At 43.2% G+C, this 22,894-nt stretch overlaps 1 protein-coding gene across 2 annotated transcripts in view; it reads right to left on the bottom strand.

Moving 5' to 3' along the window:
- Positions 1-11,741: 11,741 nt before the first annotated feature.
- b4galt1l (DP-Gal:betaGlcNAc beta 1,4- galactosyltransferase, polypeptide 1, like) overlaps positions 11,742-22,894 on the bottom strand; it is a 50,411-nt gene continuing 39,258 nt past the window's right edge. For both annotated transcript variants that reach the window (XM_056298661.1, XM_056298736.1), the window contains exons 5-6: positions 22,064-22,168; positions 11,742-14,040 (exon numbers count right to left, since the gene is read on the bottom strand). In XM_056298661.1, the coding sequence (XP_056154636.1) occupies positions 13,911-14,040; positions 22,064-22,168 (235 nt within the window). In that variant the 3' untranslated portion in view covers positions 11,742-13,910. The remainder of the gene's footprint in view (positions 14,041-22,063; positions 22,169-22,894) is intronic.

Raw genomic sequence — 22,894 nt, 5'->3', positions numbered from 1 at the left:
GTCTGACCCTTTAGCCTAACGGTTAGTGATGTCGCCTTGTGGTGCTGTACACGCCGTATCGAATCCTGCACCGGCCAAAAAAATAGCCGGTTACTCTATCGCAGTGTTTCTCAACCGGGGGTCCGCGGACCCCTAGTGGTCCGTGGTGTAATTGCAAGGGGTCCGTGAAAATAAAATATCTTTAAAAAAAAGATCCTATGACATTTATAGAAATAGGATTATTTTAATCAAATGTGACTGAGACCTTTATCTACCTAAACTATATAGGGTAACGGGACTTTTTTCTCTAATCACATCTGTTTCACAAGTGTAATTTATTAGAGAATTTATAAGAGATCTCGCTCCCGTTTGCATTGTTAAAAGTTACTGCATAAAAATTCTGTTGTTACATATATCTGAAAGTTACTGAATACATATTCTGTTTTGTTACATATATCTGAAAGTTACTGAATACATATTCTGTTTTGTTACATATATCTGAAAGTTACTGAATACATATTCTGTTTTGTTACATATATCTGAAAGTTACTGCATAAGAATTCTGTTTTGTTAACTATATCTAAGTTACAACTGAAAGCTCTTATTTTTGCCCCAAAGAGTGAATAAATGCTATAATGCAATTTAAAATGCAGTTTCTACTGTTTCTATCAACTTGCAACCCCCCTCCCCCAAGATCAGGTGGAGGGGTCCTCAGGGTAGATCAAAAATACACAGGGGGTCCAGGACCCCAAAAAGGTTGAGAACCACTGCTCTATCGCTTTAATTTTTTCTGTAACATATTTGGGTAATTTCTTCCCCGGCAGGTCATTGTACGGAGGGTCTCGGCATGGTAAACGACTTGCTGCCACTAGCCATGGAGCGGGTCAGCGTGGAGCATCGCTCATGTCTTCAGCAGGCCAACTTGGCGCCCCATGAATCCATGTTTGTGTGTCCCCGGAGGCCCAGACACCGCAGGCTGTAACGGGGCGGGTGCCAAACCAAATACAACCTGCCGCAGTTTGTTATTGGAGCGTTCAAACTACAGACTCCTCGCCAGGCTTCAACAATAAACCAGAGGATGACAGAATCTAGCAGACACCATCACGTCAGATGTGAAATGATATAGGCGCCTGATTGATTGTTGTAAACATCAGCTGTGACGTAAAGTGCACTTCAGGTAGGTGTGTGTGTATAGTATTTTGCACGAGTGTTTTTGTGCATGTGTGCTCGTGTGCACATTTGCAAATTTGCAGTACTGTTTGTGTCCACGTGTGTGTGCGTGTGTATATGTGCGCGTGTGAGCGCGTGCGCGTTCACATATGTGGCCAACTTCACATATGTGCCGTGCAGTGCATTCGTGCACCGCTACAAGTGTTTTGCATGAGGGTTTTTGTGCGTGTGTGCAAGTGCGTGTATTCGTGTGTACACATGCAAATTTGCAATATTGTTTGTGTCCACACGTGTATCTGTGAGAGGGAGAAAGTGTGTGTGTTCACATATGTGGCCAACTTCTGGTGTGCCATGCAGTGCATTCGTGCACCTCTACCAAGTATTTTGCATGAGTGTTTGTGTGCACGTGTGCAAGTGCGTGTGTTCATGTGCACACATGCAAATTTGCAGTATTGTTTGTGTCCATATGTGTGTGCACATGTATATGTGCACGTTGGTGCGTGTGTGTCTGAGAGAGGGAGAATGTGTGTGTGTGTGTGTGTGTGTGATTGAGTACAGCTGCAGCTGTGATAGAGGGAGGTCTCCATACACTCCTCTCTCTCCTTCCAGTCCAGAGCTGGAACATTTCCCTGCTGCTCAAACAATCTGGTTCCCTCTTACTTCACGTCCAACTTTTAAAACACTACCATAAACTATAGACAGACGATTGTTCACTGGATTCTTGTGCTCTTGTTGCAAAATGCTCAGTAGTTTTGTTTTGCTGTGTTTGTCCTCCATTCTTCCATTTCCCGTGTCCTGAAAATCCCTCGTGATAGTAAATCCTATCACACAAAAGAGGTGGCTGTACTCTGTTTATCATCTTGAGCAGATTTGCAGTTATATGGTTTTCCGGCTCTCAAATGCTTTTCAAAGCTTCTTCGGTTTGTCTTTGCCTCGTTCTGCCCTTTTCCAGTTCCTGTCTTTTGCTTTTGTGAAACAAATCCAGAAGAATGATTTTTAACTCTGCTAAGAGCTATCGTCAGTTTGCTCCAAGACTTTTTTATGGCTACCTGTCTCAGTAAGTGAAGCCAAAATGGAGTTTGTGGAAGAAAAATATCACACCTAACACCTTTTTTTTTAGTTATCTTATTTAAAGGCTCTTTTAGCAACATGAGCATCTTTTTTTTACACCCTTTGGAAACATTTCCTCTCTCTGCTGACTTTTCTTTTATTGATAAAGACAAAACAAAGGACATTTATCCACTTTAGCATGGATTAACTAACACAACATTTTCACTGCTGCGCTAGTATGTCAGCTAGCTAAAGCAGCAGCTGTAATTAGCTTTAGCGTTCTTCGCATCCACAGACTGACAGGTAAAAATGTTTAAATTGGTAGATTTTTTTTTTAGCTTGAGCACTACATATTGACTTTTTCTTTGTTGCCATTTCACATTCAGTTGAAATGGTTAGGTACCGCGCAAAAGTCTTATAACGGCAGGAAAAACACTGGTTTTTCTGTCCGCATGTTTCCCCCAGGAGACGAAAAAAGGCTTTTGTCACCAAGTTTGAGCACCGACAGTAGGGAGATACTACGCCTGGGTGGAGCTCTGCTCTGGGCCTCATTCGTCAATCCTACATACAAATTTGTTCTTACACACCCGATGGAATTTTTTAACCCTGAAGTTTGTCTCAGAGATGTGTATAGAACCTGGATAACCCCTGAATTTAGACACCAGCTGATGCCTTTGCAGGCCTGGGTAAAAGCTCATTGCAAGACGTAGACGATAGATGTTAGGGGGAAGGAATTACAAATAACCATTATGACTGTCGGACAATCTTAAGAGCTAAAAAAAAAAGTCAATGGGTGTGTAAGAACAAATTTGTACATAAAAATGATTGATGAATGAGGCCGCACTCTACTGAGGGCACTCCTCTAGTATATTTAATCTATAAGCAATGGAGCACCAGATTTTGAATAATTTAAAGTCATCAGAGGCTGTGGGAACCCAGAGTCTTAATATTGTTGGCTTTGGTTTGACAGACAGCGTCTCAGAGCCCTTAAGGCCCCCACACACAGACATCCGCTGGCTGATGCGCATCAAAAAAACGGTCCCGTTCATTTCAGTGCAAAACCGCCACATCGGCGCCGTCTAACCTCAAATTGACGCATGTCTACTTGACGATCTGTGAGTTGTCAGGATGCTGTTGTATTCCCAGATGCCGATGCTCCTACAGACTAATGTGTTTTCCGTTGGAAAAACATTTTTTTGTTCTAGTTTTACAGAGCAGTGCTAAATACATTAACTGTCACATTTGGCGGGTCTCAGCTTGCGCTTCCGGTGTGCGACACACGGCGCTCAACTCGAGTTGCTCTGTTTCCTGTGACGGCGTGTGTTTGCCTTTTAGACTATCCACATTCTGCTTGGTCAGACTTGGTGAATTCTGGACGGAGCAGCTTTCTGAAGGAAGGTCTTCGGTGAGAGCCTGGAGGGAAGATGGAGACACTGAATGGGGGAAGCGAGGAGCCGATGCTCTCTCAGAGATAGTTTAGGAAGGAGGAGGAACTTGGAGAAGGAGATAATTAGGTGTTATTAAACCGATAGTAGTCAGTGTACTGTTCTCTGGACAGCAGACAGTTAACATTGCACCCCCCTTTTCTTTAAACCTTTCCGTCTGTCCTTCCATCCCGTCGGTTTTTTTGGGTCTGTGTTGCGGGCAGCATCACTCCTAAAGTACAAACAGATGTATCGCTATGAAGTGGAGCAGAGAAGTCTGCCTGTCATTATTGTTTACAAGGCCGAGAACCCCCCCCACCACCACCACCACACACACACACACACACACAACCAACACCAGTGGAAAGACTAAGAGAACATATGGTGGACACTCGTCCTAAGAGCCTTTCTGTAATATGAGTGCGTTTATCTCTGTTCCCCTATCCTGCAAATTAACGCTTCACTTTAACTTCCTGTCTCACTGACAAAACGTTCATGCACACCTTATTTGCAGTTCCCACAATGCGCTGATTGCCAATTTCCCAGTGAATGAGGACGTAGTCGAGGACATGTGCTAAAACCTAGTTGTTTATCAACCCAGTCCTCAAGGACCCCCTATCCTGCAGATTTTCTTTGCAACCCTGAATAGGTACCTGTTTGTAGTTATTCAACCAATCAGCAATGAATGTCAGACTTGGCACACCTTGCATAATTAAAGTGCCACAAGATGATTGGTTGAGTAAGTACAGGCAGGGCTACCTATGCAGGGTTACGATGAAAACCTGCAGGATAGGGGGGTCCTTGAGGACTGGGTTGGGAAACAACTTAGCAGATCCTTAATGCTCTCCTACTATACCCCACTGTTTCTTAAATCCAGAGCCAGATGCTTTTTTTCTTCTTTTTCTGTACGACTGAGTTTCTACCTGTGTTTTTATGAGTGATTATGGCGTGCAGGGGAAAACTGTAACCTGGTGGGTTATCACTTTCACAACCTGACATGATTTTCATTGTCACTTTTAGATTGTCAGACATTGTAATTACCAGTCGCACCGGGCACCAGTCTCCGCGGTTTATCTCTCCTGTTGGTTCGACATGGCTCATTTCTTCCTGACTTATTATTTTTTTTCCTTCCTGGTGGTTTAATCATTAATTCAAAAGGCAATATTTGGCTTCCTGTAGTTGCTATTCACAGCAGGTTCTCCTTGAGATAAAAGACTAAAACCCAACACCTTAGTAATGATGATGAATGAAAGGTAGTGTTAATTATTAGCCCAGCTGATTCCCTGTTTGAGATCAAGGGCCATCGTGTTGCCTTGTTTCGGTTTGTGAAACCCAGTGATGCCAGTGTTAATCCAGGTGAAAATACCTGTTTGAACGTACTTCCTTCAAGTGAGAGTCAGGTCACCAGTCAAACCACTTCTCCCTGAGAAAGTTGCCTCTTGTATACGGAGACCTGAAGCGGCCTAATTGAACAAGAAATAAAAAATAAAAAAACTTGTTAAATTGAGCAAACATTTCGTAAATCTTGTCCATTAAGAATCAAATTGCCGCCGTGTCCGCTCCAGTTCGTGACGTCAGCATTTTTGTCAGTGTTTGTTAATGCCTTCTCTCGAGTAACAAAGTAAACCTGAGGCACGAGCTCCGGGGTTGCGGTCATTCAGGTACGCATGCCAAAATTGCGCCAAGATAATCAAAGTTAACACTAAGCGCTATGTAAACCATGCCATGATAATCATCCCGGATAGGAAAGGACTGGCGCTGCATGGGTGATTAATTACTCATAGTAGAGCTAGCGGGTCGTCTAGCAATTGGAAGGTCGCTGGTTCGATCCCCGGCTCCTCCAGAGAACGTGTCGAAGCGTCCTTGAGCAAGAAACTAAACCCCAAGCTACTCTTGATGAGCAGGTTGGCGCCTTGCGCAGCAGCCTCCACCTTCAGTGTATGAATGTGTGTGTGAATGGGTGAGTGTGAGGCGTACACTGTAAAGCGCTCTGAGTGGTCGGTAGACTAGAAAGGCGCTGTATAAATGTCGACCTTTTACCATAAAGGAGAAGAACACCTTTCTTTGCGATAAAGGAACTACACCTATCCCACATAGACTAATGAACCGGGTCTTTGGCTACTGTCTCTTTAATTTTTATTTTTCTCTCTCTCGTCCTAGACCGCTCACACTCTCATTTTTCCAGCACCCAATAACCAATCAGGAATCAGGAACAGTATCTGTGAAATGTCGTTTCCTCCCAGCCCACAGCAGTGCAACACAAAGACAAAAACAAATATCCAAAAACTACAAGAACACATATATCCAAACTAAACAAAAAATCACTGTGAATCATTCCCAGCCTAGAGGTATTAATATCAGTGGCCACAGCTTCCAGCAATATCTCCAACTGCAGCAGTCTCTAAAAGCAACAGTCAAATGCGCTAACACCACCCTTCCTTCCACCACCTCCGACGATCAGTGATCTTATGCATATTGCTAGCTTAAAAAAAAACTTTCTAGAATATATAAACTCGTCTGTCACCGCCGATGTCGCCTTCTGGATGTATATTTGTAAGAACACGTTTTCTGTGACCTGCAATTGAAAAATGCAACTTATCCAGTAGTAGTCTTACAAAGAGCACATATATCATCCAACACATGTTCCAAATGAGATTCCTTGACAGACATTCTGGACCAACGTAATGAATAAACTATCCTCTCCGGGGCCTCAGCATTCCAGTTTGCCCATTGGTTTGTCTTCTCGGAGGTCTCTCCTCGTTTGAGACACCACCCAAACTCCAGCAACCCATTTTGATGGCTTTAACACTTGCCAAGAATACAGTTGGAATACTTAGCTGGAAAAGTAGAAACCATCTCGCCACATCCCAAAGGTTATACCTATTAATAGAGTATATCTCAATGGAAAGAATAATGGCCCTACTACTACTACTAAATGAAGTTGATTGTTTTAGTGCGATATGGGCTATTTTTCGGCAATAAGTATTTCTGATCTGAGACGATGTCGTGGGTCTGAGGTATGTAGGGGGCTTCTGGGCCGCGCTGGGTCCCTATGGTTGTGGGGTGTCCTGCAGCTGTGGGCATTGTCCTGGGAGCTGGATGTTATGATGTGGGGGGGGGGACCCGGGAGTGGCGTTGGCTCCCGCTCCCATGCCGGACCAGCAGAGGCGCAGGCACGGTCTGTGGTTTCAGGGGGTGCCTGTGGCCAGTTTACGGGACAGGTTTGGTCATGTGGTGATTGCCCTCAGGCCCTCGTGATGCTTGGTGGGGTACCAAGTGCCCCTGGTTTGACCAGTCCCAGGGGGTCTACTTGGCCACTGTCCAGCCGGCTGCACTCCTGCATTGGTCTTGCTGTGCCTCGCTCGCCCTTCTCTCCCAGTTCTGGAACGCATACGCAGCACACGCACCAAATTATAGGCCTAGGGTTTGCGGGAAAGGTGAGGTGCTCATCAGTTGGGTGGAGGCAAGGCAGGCGGTTGAAAATCTTTCCTATGATGCTCCTATCCCTACTTTCACCTTGACAATGTCCTGAAACTTTAATCCCACTATTTTAGTACACACACACATTCACACAAACCATAGCAACATGCGGGCTCCTGGGCCCCTTGTGGGCCCGGTGTTCCTCTGGGGTGGCGGTGATTTGGGCTGCAGCTGTTCTCTTGGTTGTGGGGTGTCTGCATGACTGGGGCCCATGCGTAGCTGCAGAGCCTGTCTGCTGCCTGGAGGCACTACGATAAGTCTTGGGATAGCAGTTATAGCGATAATGGAGGAAACAGGAAAACAAGTAAAAGGGGGGGGGGGGACTGAGAAGGATGTAGTCCAGGGAGTGTTCCAGGGAGTGTGTGAGGCCGATGCTAGCTGTATTTATGTGTATGTGAAGTGTTACACTGAAGTGAACAGGATTAATCCCAATAATTTCTGGTGTCTGGTCGCCCCCTGGACACCGCTTGGCATCCCCCTCATCACTTTTTCTTTTTATATATCTTATAAATCCATATAATTTTGTTATCCTGTTTCTCACTCAGACATGTGACTGTTTTGTCTTTTTACATGGTGATGGTGGTCACGTGGCTCAGGTCCTGGGCTGTTCCGGTGGTGTCTGGACACTGCTTGGCATCCTCCTCCTCATATTCTTCATATATTTTATAATTCCATTATACTTCTGTTATCCTCTTTCAGTGTCGTATTGTGTAAACTCAACATCCATTGGACGTTGTCCATCTTGGGGGAGAGGTTTCTTCCTATTTTTTCTCCCTGTTGAAAGTTTTTTTTAGGGTGTTGTTCCTCATCCGATGCGAGGGTCTAAGGACAGGAAGTTGTACTGCTGTGAAGCCCCCTGAGGCAAATTTGTAAGTTGTGATATTGGGCTATACAAATAAAATTGACACAACTTGCTTCGTTGTTTTCACCATCCAAGTCAAAACCACTTCACAGTCAGTGGTCCGTTTGTTTTCTCCTTTCAACATCCTGCATGCTCGCGCTTCGTTCTTACACCTGGTGTTTACATACGTATGTTCTCCTTCTGGCCACATCCTCTTTTTCACACACAACAGTCAAACAAAACAGACATATTGGGTAAGCTTCATAAAGAATGAAGCTGTACAACCTGTATGAGGTAGTCACCAGGCCACGCTATAACGTGAGCCCTGGCTGATGAGGATGACAGAAAAGAGGGCTGACTGGTTGGGAGAGGTGTTGGGCTTCGGGGTTTGTGTTTTCCTTGACATTCAGATCATTGCTGCTTCGTCTTCGCTTCAAGATGAGGCTGCATGATACTGAGATTTTGTGCCGATATCCGATAAATTGATCAACTCCTTGGTGATTATGGCCGATAGCCATACCGATATTTTTCGTTTCTCCAAAGGAATTGAATCAAGTGCAACTGGACTTGGTATATATCAGTTGCACTTGATTCAATTCCTTTGGATAACCATGACCTGGATGAATGAGAACATTCACAGACATTTTTCGTTTCATTGCAATATTAACATATTATTATTATTATTATGTAAGGGATAATCCACAACAAAGTGTGTGTTCAAGGGTTTGAACACGGTGTGAAGGCAAAGAAGGTTCTTTGCCGGAGTGTGTTACTCTGGACTGTGTTAAAACCCTTTAACACACAAACTGGAGTGAATTATCCTGCCTGACAACGGTCACTTACCAAAGAATTAAAATAAAAAGTATTCACTTATTTTTCGTTGAACACAAAATTAAAAGGTTATGAAGCAAAAATTAGCCGCTAAGCTAACTTTGAATGTTAACTGTGGCAGTGAACCAGCATGTTGCTGTGGTTACAGAGACTTGGTTTCCAGTGTATGAATCCTGAACAGTGGTCGAACTTGCAGCTGAACTATATGTGTATTACACGGTTTTAACACACCCCCTCCAGCCAATCAGAGACCAGTATTTTCCGTGACCATGGTAATACTGTAAAGCAGGGCTCTCAAGTTTTGAACTGAGTTCAGAGTGAGATTTTGGCAGCGGCGGTGGTGGGGGTTTGATTGGGGTGGGGACGGGGGTCTGATCTGATAAATGACACATAAATTCATACAAATAAAAATATTTATTTAATTCATCATTTTTTAGTGCAGGTAGAACTGGTGACCTGAACGAGAATGTCACTTAATATGCGCAGTAAGCCCGTATACATGTTCATTATGAATACAAGCGACAGGGTTGATGTCAGGTTACAATCTGTCTCACAGTAAAACACCAAGCTCATGAATCTCACTTTTTTGAATATTCCAAATGTATTTCCATGGAAATGGAGAGCTCATAACAACCAGGAAAAAACAACAGTAAATTATATGAAGTGAAAATGAATATATCCCACTATTTTGATAGAATACTTAAATCTGAGACCACACTTAATATTTAAAAATAACAACTTCTGTCACATGAAATGTTGAAATAACATAAATGTATAGAAACCTGTAGGTGATGTGCTGCTCTGTAACAGCTGCTGTGAGCTTTTCTAACCTCACCTGAGATTCTGGCTTTCAGTTTGTGTATTTCATGACACAGACCCACAGTGATGCTCACACTATCTCAAAAACTTTGTATTATTTTTCTTTTCATTCAACTCCTGAACTAAGATCTCAGATCTTTCACTATGACATCAGAGCTCACCTGAGAGGCTGCAGCTCACCTGTGTGTCTGTGTGTCTCTGTGCTGCTCAGGCTGCTGCTGACAGGATTTTCAGAATAAAATGATGCCTGATAGTCAAACAAATCAGTTGGACAAGCTGTGACTAGTTTGGCTTATAAATAATACTCATGTCTTACTACAATACAAGTAGCAGCACATTAATGTCACATATACTATAATAACTCTGCTCTTGAGCCACTAATGGAAAAGGAAGGGTTGGCATTAAATAGTAAATAATTCTCACACTAATTTCAAAGATTAATATTTGGATTAATTACAGATCGTTCTCAGTTAATCATGTGTAAACAGTAACTGACACTTTGGTTCTTCTTTAAAAAGGACCAGATGTCTTCATTTGCTTTTGAGAGGAATTTTCCCCAACATTAAAGCTGTTTAATTATCAACATGTCTGAGCAACAATCGCAAATTAGCTAACATCACCTAACGCCAGAAATTAATATAATATCAATATCTTAGTTTAGTTTAGTTGCAGGGGAAGTCGTTTTAAATTCTGTGACGTTTGAAATGTTTAAACTTTAAATACCGACCGCTGCAGATTCTCCACCTCACAGACTCCTCTGCACCTGTTGCTGGGCAACACGTAGCAGTGTCTTGCCATTAACATCGCTGATAAAGCAGCTGGCTTGCTTGTGATCGGTAAAAATATAATATATAACAGTTCAGCAACACGCAAACCTACCACAGAAAACAGGACATTTTCATGAATTTATAACCCGCCCCCCCAGGACATGTCCGGGGGAAAGAGGCCGTTTGGTCACCCTAAGCTAGCTAGGCTAGTTCACACACCCTGGTTAAACCAACTGCCTGGACACAATATTCATAGAGTAAAAAGAGACAATATTCCCCAGCAACGGAAATCAAATGATGAGATAACTTACTGTACACATAGGATATGGTCTTCTCCCACGTCGTTGTCGTCCTACTTCGGATTTGTGACTAAGTTAGTAGATAGCTGTCCTTTTCTGTCAGGTTGTTGTAGCGGGAATATCTAAATCTTACCCGGATACAGCAATGCTATTATTTCATTGGCTGTTCGGCAGCTATATTCTTTAATTTGATTGGCTGGTGCGTGGCAGGCCCTTCTCAACGCTATGGGGAATCCACTTGATTCCTACCTATAAAAAATAGCGGCGCAACTTGGTGGGCGTTACCCTGTTTCTCTGCGTGAGAAATACAAGGTGTGGTGTGTGAACGAGTTGAAATGCGTGTGTCTCACGCCCAATGCGTGAGACTTGAGAGCCCTGCTGTAAACATTGGTGCAAGCAAACGGCATGCGTGTCTAAAAAGTCAGTTTTATTAGGACCCGTCTTTACTTCCAAATGCCTGCATCCGCTGAAAGATTAGCATCATTTACTTCAGTTTAAGTGGAGAAAATGCGGAGTAATTATTCTGGCACAACATTTCAGACATCTTTGCTCGAGCATTTACTCCAAAACGGGTCTGTCCTTGAAAGCTTCCCTGCAAAATGCTACCACGCTGTTACCCCAAGTGACAAGTATTTGTTAGCGATATCAACGGAGGCCTGCACCTGTTCCAGGGGCGCCATGCCAGGCGTCATTTTGATATCAACTGTCTGTAACCCTTCCAGATCCACTTCGAAAAACACTCCGGCAAGCCGATGGGTTCTGAACGGCTACACTGAACCCACAAATGACCTCCAGACGGTTTCAAAAGGGTTGGCAGACAAACAGGATGCAGAACATGAGACTGTGAGTACACCGAAACAGAGAAAGGAAAACAGATATCATTAGAGGGGGTAGAAAAGGGGAGAAATTCTCTGGATGCCCTTGAGCAAAGCAGTTAAGTCCCAAACTATGCCAACAAGGCTATGTTGGCGGCCAATTGTGCACACTGGTTATACTGGGCAGCACCCAGTACAACCACAGTCCCGAGTCAACTCCTGCAGGATGAATTAAAGTACGGAACAAATGAAAGACAGACAAGTGGTTCAACCAACAAATTTATTACCTAAAGATAAAGATTTACTCTGATGAATTTCTCTCAACACCCCTTTGGCAAAAATAGAAAGAAAAAAAAATTACAGAGCGGGAAAAGCTCGACATGCATCCAAACACACTTATAAAAGAAAAAAAACGTACAACAGATTCTGATACCACAAGAAGACAAAGCGGACTAAAAAGCACAGAAGTGAAAGAGGAAGAAGCTTTAGACGATCACGCTTGGAGAAGCCTGAACAACAAGTTGGCCTTCTCATCAAAAGGCTATTGTCGGCTGTTGGGCAATGCGGCACAACAAAAAGATGGCGTTTGAGTAGAAAGTGAATATAACCTGCTGGGAAACCAATCACCCGTAGGGCTCGCACATGCAACAGCTGGAACAACAACAGGGGTTGAATGTGCGAGTTGTACTTCGACTGGCTCAGCTCAGCATCCATCACCAAGCAAAGAGCATCATGGGAACGCTCCACACTTACTTTGTGTTTCGTTCACCCCTCACCACGGTAAGGGTTCGGGTTTATTGCTGCTAAGTGCATAGAGTCTTTTAAGGCAAAATGGTGGCAAATTTACAATTCTTTTTTATGTGCGCTGCTAAAAAACCAAGAGAGGAAGACACTCGGGGGAAATGGAGGCAAGTTAAAAGGCTGACGAGGCCTCTCAGTGGCGAACTTGACTGATTCGGAACGAACAGCCGGGTAACAGTGGTGAAAAAGGCGGGTCCGCAGCGGCTGCCGCATCTGGAACTTGGGCAGCCATTCTTGCATTGACCAACGGGACCGAACAGTATTTAACTTAACAGGAAGCCGCGGTCACTTCCTGTTCTGGTTACAAAGCCTCTCGCTACTGAGCTGCACCTTTACAACATATGACGATAACGTATTGAGAAAAACCAGGACATCCAAGACGATGACCTGATGCAGCAAAGTCGCTTTACCACGAACCTTTCTTTAGTTTACTGGGATTAAAACCTTTTTTTTTCTTCCCCCGTTGGATTCTGTGGGTGTCCAACCGCACCCCATTATCACAGATAGTCTCCCAGCTCTTCTCAGTTCAACAGAAACCAGGTTGGACTTGAACCCAAGACATGATTTATTTTTAGACGCGAGACACAATTACGTGTTTCTCTGCAGCCGCCCCGAGCTAAAACAATAACTGGTAAAACATAAAGCTAGTCACCTCCAGCATAATTCATAACAACTCATCCCCATCACACACCAGCATGACGTGCATGCACACACACTCTCACACACACACACACACTGTCCAGGACAGGGGTAAATTCAGCCAGTCACATGATTCAAGAATATTCGTGTTCAGTTTTTAAAAGGCGGGGGATGGAACAACCTTCACAGACGTGTACGTGCACACAACGAATTTCGTTGTGTGCACGTACAATGACAATAAAATGTCTGCCTCAATCAACGAAAAGACAGTTTTTGCTTGAACTTTGGAAGGCCTGTCGGACGTCAGCTTGGCGGCGACAGATCAGGATCTCATCCTTCATAGCTTTGAGTTTCGGTTTGTTTTTTTGTCGTTTCAGTGACGGATATGTCCGGACCCCAACCACTTCATAGTGACATACTTTCTAAGAGTTGGGTTTATCCTAACGCAGACGCCCGGCGGATCAAGTTAGCCACACACGCACAAACAGACACACACAAAGACAAAACAAAAAAAAACTCCCACGGAATATGGCGGACATCCCTCTGTTCTCCCGCACAGTGATTTGATGACCGATTAAAAGAGGACGCCTCCGTCGTTGTCCGTGTGTGTGACTGGAGATGAACCGATTGTCCCAACAAACATTCACTCAGACAAAATGGCTCATGCAGGAGCAGTGGTCGACCGACTGGGCAACCAGAGCACAGCCGGCGTCCGGTGTGTGCCCCGCCATCACCTCCCAGCAAAGAAGAACAAGGCTGTGAATGCCCGTTTTACATCCATCCAGGTGTGCAAAGACTGACAAAAAGAAAAAAAAAGGTAGAAAAAAACCCAAAAAACCAGGAACACCAAGCATGTCTGGGCTGATGTTCTCAGTCCCCCTTGGACACAGTGGTCCAAACAAGACCCCCAATCCCTCCTTTCAAGTGTGAAGGCACGTTTTGGTTTTGACTGTCTCCACAGTCGTTAATGTCTCGCCCAGCTGTGGCATGTTTGCTCAGGGCTTCCCCACATCCACTGTGATTTTGGTAAACAGCTGTTCCTTCTCCGTTTTCACGACTTTGTATGACAACGAGTTGATTCCGTCCTTGTCCATGGTCTCTCTGGTGTGCGCGATACGATTAAATCTGTGGGTGAAAAAAAAGGAAAGAAGAAATAGGACAGTTTGAATATTTGATATTGACACTCAAGAGGCTGGATGCCATGAGGCAGCTTCTTTCGCTCACAACACACACAAATAATTTTAATTGCTTTTTGTGAGTCGAAACAAACGCAGCTGATGGGCGTATGATATCGTCTCGTATCGACCGCAGACCCCAGAATTGAACTGAATCAAAATCGTATCGTGGCCGACTTTGCGATATCAGCAAATATCATATCATCGTCCAAAGAATCGATATCACATCGTGATGAAACTTGTGATTTACACCCCTAGTGTGTGTGTGCGAGAGAGAGAGAGAGTTCATGTCTTTAATGATAAGTTACATGTTTTGCTGCAATTCAACAATGAAGAACACGGTTTGGAACAATTTGTCTGTTTATTTAGCAGCCTAGACCCAGACAGTATTAGGCTGAGGTACAACAGGCGATGCTTTGCAGTCAGTGTATTATGGTGGGCAAACAGCCCAAAAATGAAATAGTGCAACACTGCTCACATTGCTGTAAATGGGGCTGAAGTAACCCTGACCTGAAGTAATTGTCTTTGAAGCCAAGGAAGAACGATTAAAAGTCAGCACTCAGCTACAATCAGCGATGTGAAAAACCACAAACCAATTTAGAGGTTTGCAGGTCGGGTCAGGTGGTTAATTAACCTGTATTTTAGTAGGTTGGGCGATGCAGGTTGGCTTTCATAATGAGTTGGGTGGGTGTGGGTATTAAAAAACCCTTACCGGCGCATCACTATTATACCACCACATAAATGTGATACACCAAAGTGACTTGTTTTTTTTCTCTCACAAGAACACGTTGCTTTGTGTCTATAGGTAATTACAAATCGGAGCGGACAAAAATGACCTGTGAAGTTCCCCAAGGCTCCATTCTGGGGCTGCTTCTGTTTAACATCTATATTCTCCCACTAGTTCAGATTATGGAAAACAATAAAATATGTTACCATAATTATGCAGACGACACACAGATTTACATAACCATATCACCAGGGGATTATAATCCCATAAAAGTAAGCGCATTGAACAAATCAACAATTGGATGTCTCAGAATTTCCTTCAATAAAAGATAAAACTGAATTAATGGTCTTTTGAAGCCAAGGAAGAATGATTAAAAGTCAACACTCAGCTACAATCGGTGATGTTAAAAACCACAAACCAATTTAGAGGTTTGCGGGTCGGGTGGTTAATTAACCTGTGTTTTAGTAGGTTGGGTGGTGCAGATTGGCTCTCATAACGAGTTGGGTGGGTGTGGGTATTAAAAAAAACCCTGACCGACGCATCACTATTGTACCACCACATAAATGTGACATACACCGAAACGACTTGGTTTTTTTCCCCCTCACAACATGTTGCTGAAAGTCACTTGTTGTCCAGGAAATACGGTATTATCATCTTCATCACACTACTACGACCACATGGCATCAGGGGCCACTGCGTGGTCCCTTGTTCACCTCTGAACCAGTGTTTATTGTACTTTATCCATATTTTATTTATCCATCCATCCATTATCTGAACCGCTTATCCTGCTGTCAGGGTCAGGGGGATGCTGCAGCCTATCCCAGCAGTCATTGGGCAGCAGGTGGGGAGACACCCTGGACAAGCCACCAGGCCATCAGAGAGTGCCCACACACACACACACACACGCGCGCACACGCACACACACACACACACACACACAGATTCATAGCTAGGGACAATTCAGTATGGCCAATTTGCCTGACCTACATGTCTTTGGACTGTGGGAGGAAACTGGAGACCCTGGAGGAAACCCACGCTGACAAGAAGAGAACATGCGAACTCCACACAGAGGACAACCCACCTTCTTGCTATGAGGCGACCGCGCTAACAACTGTACCAACGTGCCGCCCTATTTTATTTAGTATTCTTTTAGACATTTATCTTTACTACTTACTGTTAACCTTTCCCTTTTGCGGCAACATACCAAGACAGTTTCCTTGTACACTGTACTTGGCCATAAATCTGATCCTGATTCTATTGGCTGAACGCGTCTGAGTTATCTCAAAAGGCCTGTGAGGTATTTACTCATGTCTAGGTGTAAGAGTTTCAGATGATAAACAGGTTTGATTATATTCAGCTGATGAAGGGAATGAGCTCGCCCAGCTTTTGAAACAAGCACAACAGAAAGACAGGCGGAGGCATTCACGCCCAGCTGACGTGTCGTATTGTCTGCTGAAAGTGAGGGACTTGTGGAGAGAATTGCAAAAAAAAAGCTGGTGTTTACTTTCTGATTGATTTTTCTTAGAATCTGAATGTCTGAATGACATTTGGCATCTCGTCTGATATCTGGAAAAAGTCAGGCGAATGAGACCGCCCTTATCGTGTCATAGAAATCATGATGTTAGAGCAAATAAACCTTTTTACTGATTAAGATAGTAAACCATGCATTCCAACAAACCATTAAACCCCTTTTCAAATCTCTTCGGTGAATCTCACTGTCACACGATACCACCTGTCAGTACTAAACTGAATGACTGAATAAAATAAGCTGAATGAACACTGAATAAAGCACAAGTCCTCCATGTGGTAGACAGATGAATCAACCAACTTTTGTGGGTCTTTGCCATGTTGAAATGGGAATCTTATCAAAGGGAGACAAGACAATGGTCTTGCAAACAGGAAAAGATAAGGAACTGAAAGTTAATTTGCGAACTGTCCCAGAGCTATATGAGGACTTATATAATAAGGGAAGGGACACTTTTACCCCTTTTCCACTGGATGGTACCGGCTCAACTCTACCCTGCTTGACACTATTCGCTTTACATTTCTGGATTTCGTTTTCCACTGCAGATAGTACCCCCTTCACTGCGAAGCCCCACCGGTTATATGTGGGGGTGTTGACCAGTTTTTCCTCCCTTCTCTACCAGCACCCCACAATGAGAGTTATTTAAAAAGAAAAAAAAATCAACATGGCCACTCAAAATGACTTCTTCACATGAACAATACTAGTAGTGTATCTAAGAGATTTGCTGGGAATTTTTTTTTTTTTTTACTATGATGTAAGTTTCATGAATCTCACTTTGGAATTTCCTGGTTGTAAACAGGACTGTTCTCTCTGACCTATCAGTTATATGCGGAGTTTTCACGTCACCTTTTAGTATCGGCTCAGCTAGCTTGGAACTTTGACAGAGGTGGTTCCTTAAAAAGTACCAGGTACGGGGGGCGTCTGGGTAGCATAGTGGTCTAGTCTGTTGCCTACCAACACGGGGATCGCCGGATCGAATCCCTGTGTTACCTCCAGCTTAGTCGGGTGTCTCTACAGACACAATTGGCCGTGTCTGTGGGTGGGAAGCTGGATGTGGATGTGTGTCATGGTCGCTGCACTAGTGCCTCCTTTGGTCGGTCAGGGGTGCCTGTTCGGGGGTGAGGGGGAATGGGGGGGAAATAGCGTGATCCTCCCACGTGCTACCTCCCCCTGGTGAAACTCCTCACTGTCAGGTGAAAAGAAGTGGCTGGCAACTTCCCATGTATCAGAGGAGGCATGTGGTAGTCTGGAGCCCTCCCTCGGATTGGCAGAGAGGTTGGAGCAGTGACTCGGACAGCTCGGAAGAGTGGGGTAATTAGCCGGATACAATGGGGAGAAAAGGGGGGGGTGAGTCGAGTCGAGCCGGTACCATGCAGTGGAAAAGGGGCATTTGACAGTATGGCATTCTATGTCCAATATATAGAGGCGATTGAAATTGTAAAATGATATTGCTGCTGTAAAATAAAACATTAACAACAGGTGATTTTAATGAGGCAGGGCAGCCCAGTGCAACCACCACTGGCGACTAGCCAAATGATGGTACGTTTCAGTTGTGCCTGTTTGGCTAAGTCTACGCTACTTATCACTTTATCAGGTACCACCACTCATTTTAAGAATCTCTACTTTTCTACAAGGGTATAGACCCACTGCTGCAGAAACAGCCCACCCCAGACAGCAAGGAGCAGCTCCAAGGTCCACAATTCCTGTTTTGGCCAGCTTCAGGAAGAACAAAGTGTACTCAAAGCACATAGCTACTTTATCTAATCTGACTCCAGTTGTACACCAGCAGCCACAGCCTGTCACAAAAAACTCAGCAGATAATACTAAATAATAAAAATATTTTAATCAATGATTTCATTATCAACCACAATCTCAATTTTATGTTTTTCACTGAAACTTGGTAAGACCAAGATAACAGCCGCAACTGTTCTTATGGAGTCATCCCCTACCATCTTCAGTTTTGTGAGGGAAACCAGAATGCATAAGAATGGAAGTGGAGTTGCCATTTTGTTTAATGATTCGCTCCATGCAAGAAAATAGCTTATGGAAATTTTGCTTCTTTTGAATATATAGTTGTTAAGCTGCATTCCTCTTCTTGAGTTATATTTCTAAATGTCTACAGGCCACCTAAATACAATGTAAACTTTTATGCTGACTTAAGTGAACTGCTGTCTATAATCTGTATTGAATTTGACAGTGTCGTTGTTACTGGTGATTTAAACATCCATGTTGACAACCCCAGGACAGAGGAACTTAAGAACTGCGTTGTGTTCTTCATGGACTGGAACTATGGACTGACTCAGCATGTGACAGAGCTCACACACAACAAGGGACACACTCTGGACTTAATTATATCCAAGGGCCTGAACATTTCTAAGGTTGTGGTGACTGATTTTGCTCTCTCCGACCATTCCCATGTTTTCTTTGACAGTACTATCTCCGTGCACACAAATATTCCAACAGAGGTAATCACAAAACAGCGTATCACTGAAAGCACAAGTGATTCAGGCTTTCTCTTCCACACCCGCCCTCTCTTGGGTCTCAGTCAATGAGCTTGCATTTAATTTTAATTCTAAAATTACAGACGTTATTGATGCCATTGCGCCCACTAAGGTGAAGGTGGTCACTGATAAGAAAAGATCTCCATGGGATTTGCTGCGCTGGTCAGAATAGAAAAAGAGTGTCGTAAGCTGAACGCAGGTGGTGAAAAACAAATCTTACTGTTCATTATGACATCTATAAAGAGAGACTGCACATTTCTAATTTGGAACTGAGAAATGCAAGGCGGTCCTACTTCCCTGACATCATTGTCTAAAATAATAATAATGCTCGCACCTTTTTTGCTACTGTCGACAGGCTAACAAACCCTCCTGTGGCAGTAGCCTCTGAATTCTTATCTACCAGGGCCTACAATGAATTTGGCTCATGCTTCAATGACAACATTAAGAAAATTAAACAGGCAGTCAGTGCCCCCATACTAGGTACAGGATATGTGTTATCCCTGTGTCCACCTAAAATCAATTCAAATAGCATGACACAATTTGATACAATCAACCATAAAACTGTGGAGGACATTATACATGATCTGAAATCCTCCTCCTGCTGTCTTGATATTCTGCCACAGGCCTTTTCAAAAATGTTTCCAATTGTATGGCCTCAGATCTTCTACAAATTGTCAACATGTCTCTTTTCTCGGGTTTCTTCCCACAGCCCCTGAAAACAGCAGTCATCAAGCCACTCTTAAAAAAGAGCAATCCAGACACTTCAATAATGAACAAATATAGGCCCATATCAAACTTCCCGTTTCTGAGTAAAAATCATTGAAAAAGCTGTTTCCCAGCAGCTGAACAACTTCTTGGCACTAAAAAACTGTTTTGATGTCTTCCAGTCAGGGTTTCGACTACACCACAGCACTGGCACTGCTCTTGTTAAGGTTTTAAATGACATCTGCTTAAACACAGACAGTGGCAGAATCTCAGTCCTGGTATTATTGGATCTCAGTGCTGCATTTGACACAGTCGACCACAACTTATTACTAGACTGACTGGAAAACTGGGTGGGACTTTCTGGCACAGCACTAAATGGTTTGAATCTTAAAGGGACTACTTTGTGTCCATAGGTAATTACAAATCTGAGCGGACAAAAATGACCTGTGGAGTTCCCCCAGGCTCCATTCTGGGGCTGCTTCTGTTTAACATCTATATTCTCTCACTAGTTCAGATTATGGAAGATAAAATGTGTTACCATAATTATATAGACACACAGATTTACATAACCATATCACCAGGAGACTATAATCCCATACAAGTAAGCGCATTGAACAATCTACAATTGGATGTCTCAGAATTTCCCTCAATAAAAGATAAAACTGAAGTAATTGTCTTTGAAGCCAAGGAAGAACAATTAAAAGTCAGCACTCAGCTAAAATCAGTGATGTTAAAAACCACAAACCAAGTCAGAAATCTTGGTTTAGTCATGGACGCAGACCTGAATTTCAATAGCCACATGATCAAGATAATTACAAAGTCAGCCTACTATCACTTCAAGACTATATCAAGAATTAAAGGATTTATGTCTCAGCAGGATTTGGAAAAACTTGTCCATGGTTTTATCTTCAGTCGGCTCATCTACTGTAACGGCGTCTTTACAGGTATCTCTCTAAAAAAAAAAAAAATCGAACAAACAGCTGCAGTTGATTCAGAACGCTGCTGCGTGAATCCTTACTAAGGCCAAAAAAGTGGATCACATCACCCAAATTCTGAGGTCTTTACATTGGCTTCCTGTTTGTCAAACAACTGCTCTTGGTTTATTAAGCACTGGATGGTTTAGGGCCAAAATACATTTTCTGATTTTCTGCTACGCCATGAACCATCCAGACCTCTCGGATCATCTGGGACAGGTCTACTTTCTGTTCCCAAAGTCAAAGCTAAGCATAAAGAGGCAGCTTTCAGTTTTTATGTACCACAAACTTCCAGAAAACTGCAGGTCTGCTGCAACTCTCAGTACTTTTAAATCAAGGCTGGAGACTTTCCTGTTTGCCGCTGCCTTTTAATAAATATAATTTGAAGCTTTTGATTATCATCTTACTGAAGTGTAACTTTTACTCTGTTTTTAAATGTCTTTTTATTGCTTTATGTTGCTTTTACATTTTGTCTTAATTTCTTATGTTTTATGTAAAGCACCTTGAATTGCCTTGTTGCTAAAATGTGCTATACAAATTAATTTGCCTTACAATGCTAGAAAATGGTGAACGTGAGGTGATGTTGGGGACTTATCGACCATCGTAGCCGGTGGATTTAACATATCATTTCATGTTAGCCAGTCTTAGGTAGCAGCAGTTCTTTCCTACACTGACATTTTTGCAGCTGCATCAAACAAAAAGACCTTTTAATGCACACTCATCCTTCGGCTGTCCGGCTCCAAATCCCAGCTGGACACAAAGCTTATCCATAAATGATTTCTCAGAGCTGAAATCAAGGAGACGAACCCTGGCCACAGCAAGCAGCATACGGAGGGAACAGCACCTTGGACAGCAGTCACTTATAGGCCTTTTAAGTTACATTCACTATTTGTTTTGGTGTGCTGGGATTATCGACAAGGGTGCGGTTTGAAGGGGTTTTATTTGCTGCTGGCTTGATGCCATCATGGCAGGTTAATGAATACCACTAAAGGACTGTCAATAAGAGCTGAGCCCAGCTCTGAAGAGCAGGCCAACATTATTGGGAACTTCCTCAGTAACTCACAGAAGTTGAACGGAAGACTATACCATCAAACCACCAACCCAACCCAAGGTGGTGTCCAATAAGATCGAATTAAATGTGTGCAGTGCTGTCAATTTATCAGAAGCAAAAAAAAAACAAGTCTCCTGTCTAAAATTTCATAGCACTTCTCTTCAAAGCGGGACAATATGTGGAAGACGTGTGGAGTGTGTGGAAGACGCACAAAACAACGTGTGGAAAATGTAGAAATTGATGTTACTTAACATGAACAGACGTCCAAGAAGAAAACAGTCCCATCGGTCAACTAAAAGTCTATCATCGTCTACCTCACAGAAAGATTGGTTGCAATAATAGGGTGACAAAAAACAATAGCTAGGCCTAAATGAATATGAATTTAGTAGACCCACACATATTCAGTACACTGCATAATAATTTTTAGCTTCTGTAAGATAAACAGTATTTTGAAATAAATCTGGCATCAGTACATATGAGGGCGGTTCACCTTTGTGGGTTGGGTTCGTTCTTCTCGTCTCTGTTGTGTCGGATCATCCTGCATTTCCCCTGCTCGCCACTGGGCCGGGAGATGGACATGCCCCTAGAGACCACCCTGCAGCCAACAAACACAATAAAAACGCACCCAATTTGTTAAGCAAACAAAGAGATTGAGCCCCAACAATACCAGAAAAAGTGAATGTATGGAGGTCAAGGGTCAGAGCCCCAGTGTGTGTACATAGCAATAAAGCCCATAGAGAAGGAGGATAAGGGAGAGGGGAGGCTTTTATACATTTTAATTTTAGGACAGAAGCTAAAGAAAGACTAATTAGAGTGGAAGGAGATGAGCCTAACTGAAGCAATGACCTGGTCAACAGAGTCCCTTCTGCTGTTTAACCAGTTGGCTATCTAACTATCATTAGACACTGGCTAATAATAAGCTTATCTACCTCGAGTATAAAAAAATTATATTAATTTTGGGGGGGGGGATTTATTCAATATTTGCAGTTTCCATCAAGCTTTTTATATTCAAACTAGAGGAGCGCATTCAGTAAGAGTACAGACCCCCTCCCCCAGGTGTATTTTCCGCTCTCCAGTGCAAAACAAAAACAAAAAAATTGAGTTAGCACTCAATTGTGCTATGAAACAGATTCTTCAAAGGTTTTGAATCACCGCAACCACAAGAGGTCCTTGATCATACAGTTATAACTGTGCACAGAAATTATCAGGCTGACAGGCCCAGTAGTATACGAGATTAGCAGCAGCAGACAGATACATGCACACACGGACAGAAAAAGCTTTTTCCTGCCATTATAAGACTTTTGCGCAAGCCCCAAGTCCA

The sequence above is a fragment of the Lampris incognitus genome, chromosome 1 (assembly GCF_029633865.1).
Source record: "Lampris incognitus isolate fLamInc1 chromosome 1, fLamInc1.hap2, whole genome shotgun sequence".
NCBI lineage: Eukaryota > Metazoa > Chordata > Actinopteri > Lampriformes > Lampridae > Lampris > Lampris incognitus.
The sequence above is the reverse complement of the archived record's forward strand: the minus strand, read 5'-3'. Positions and strand labels throughout refer to the sequence as shown.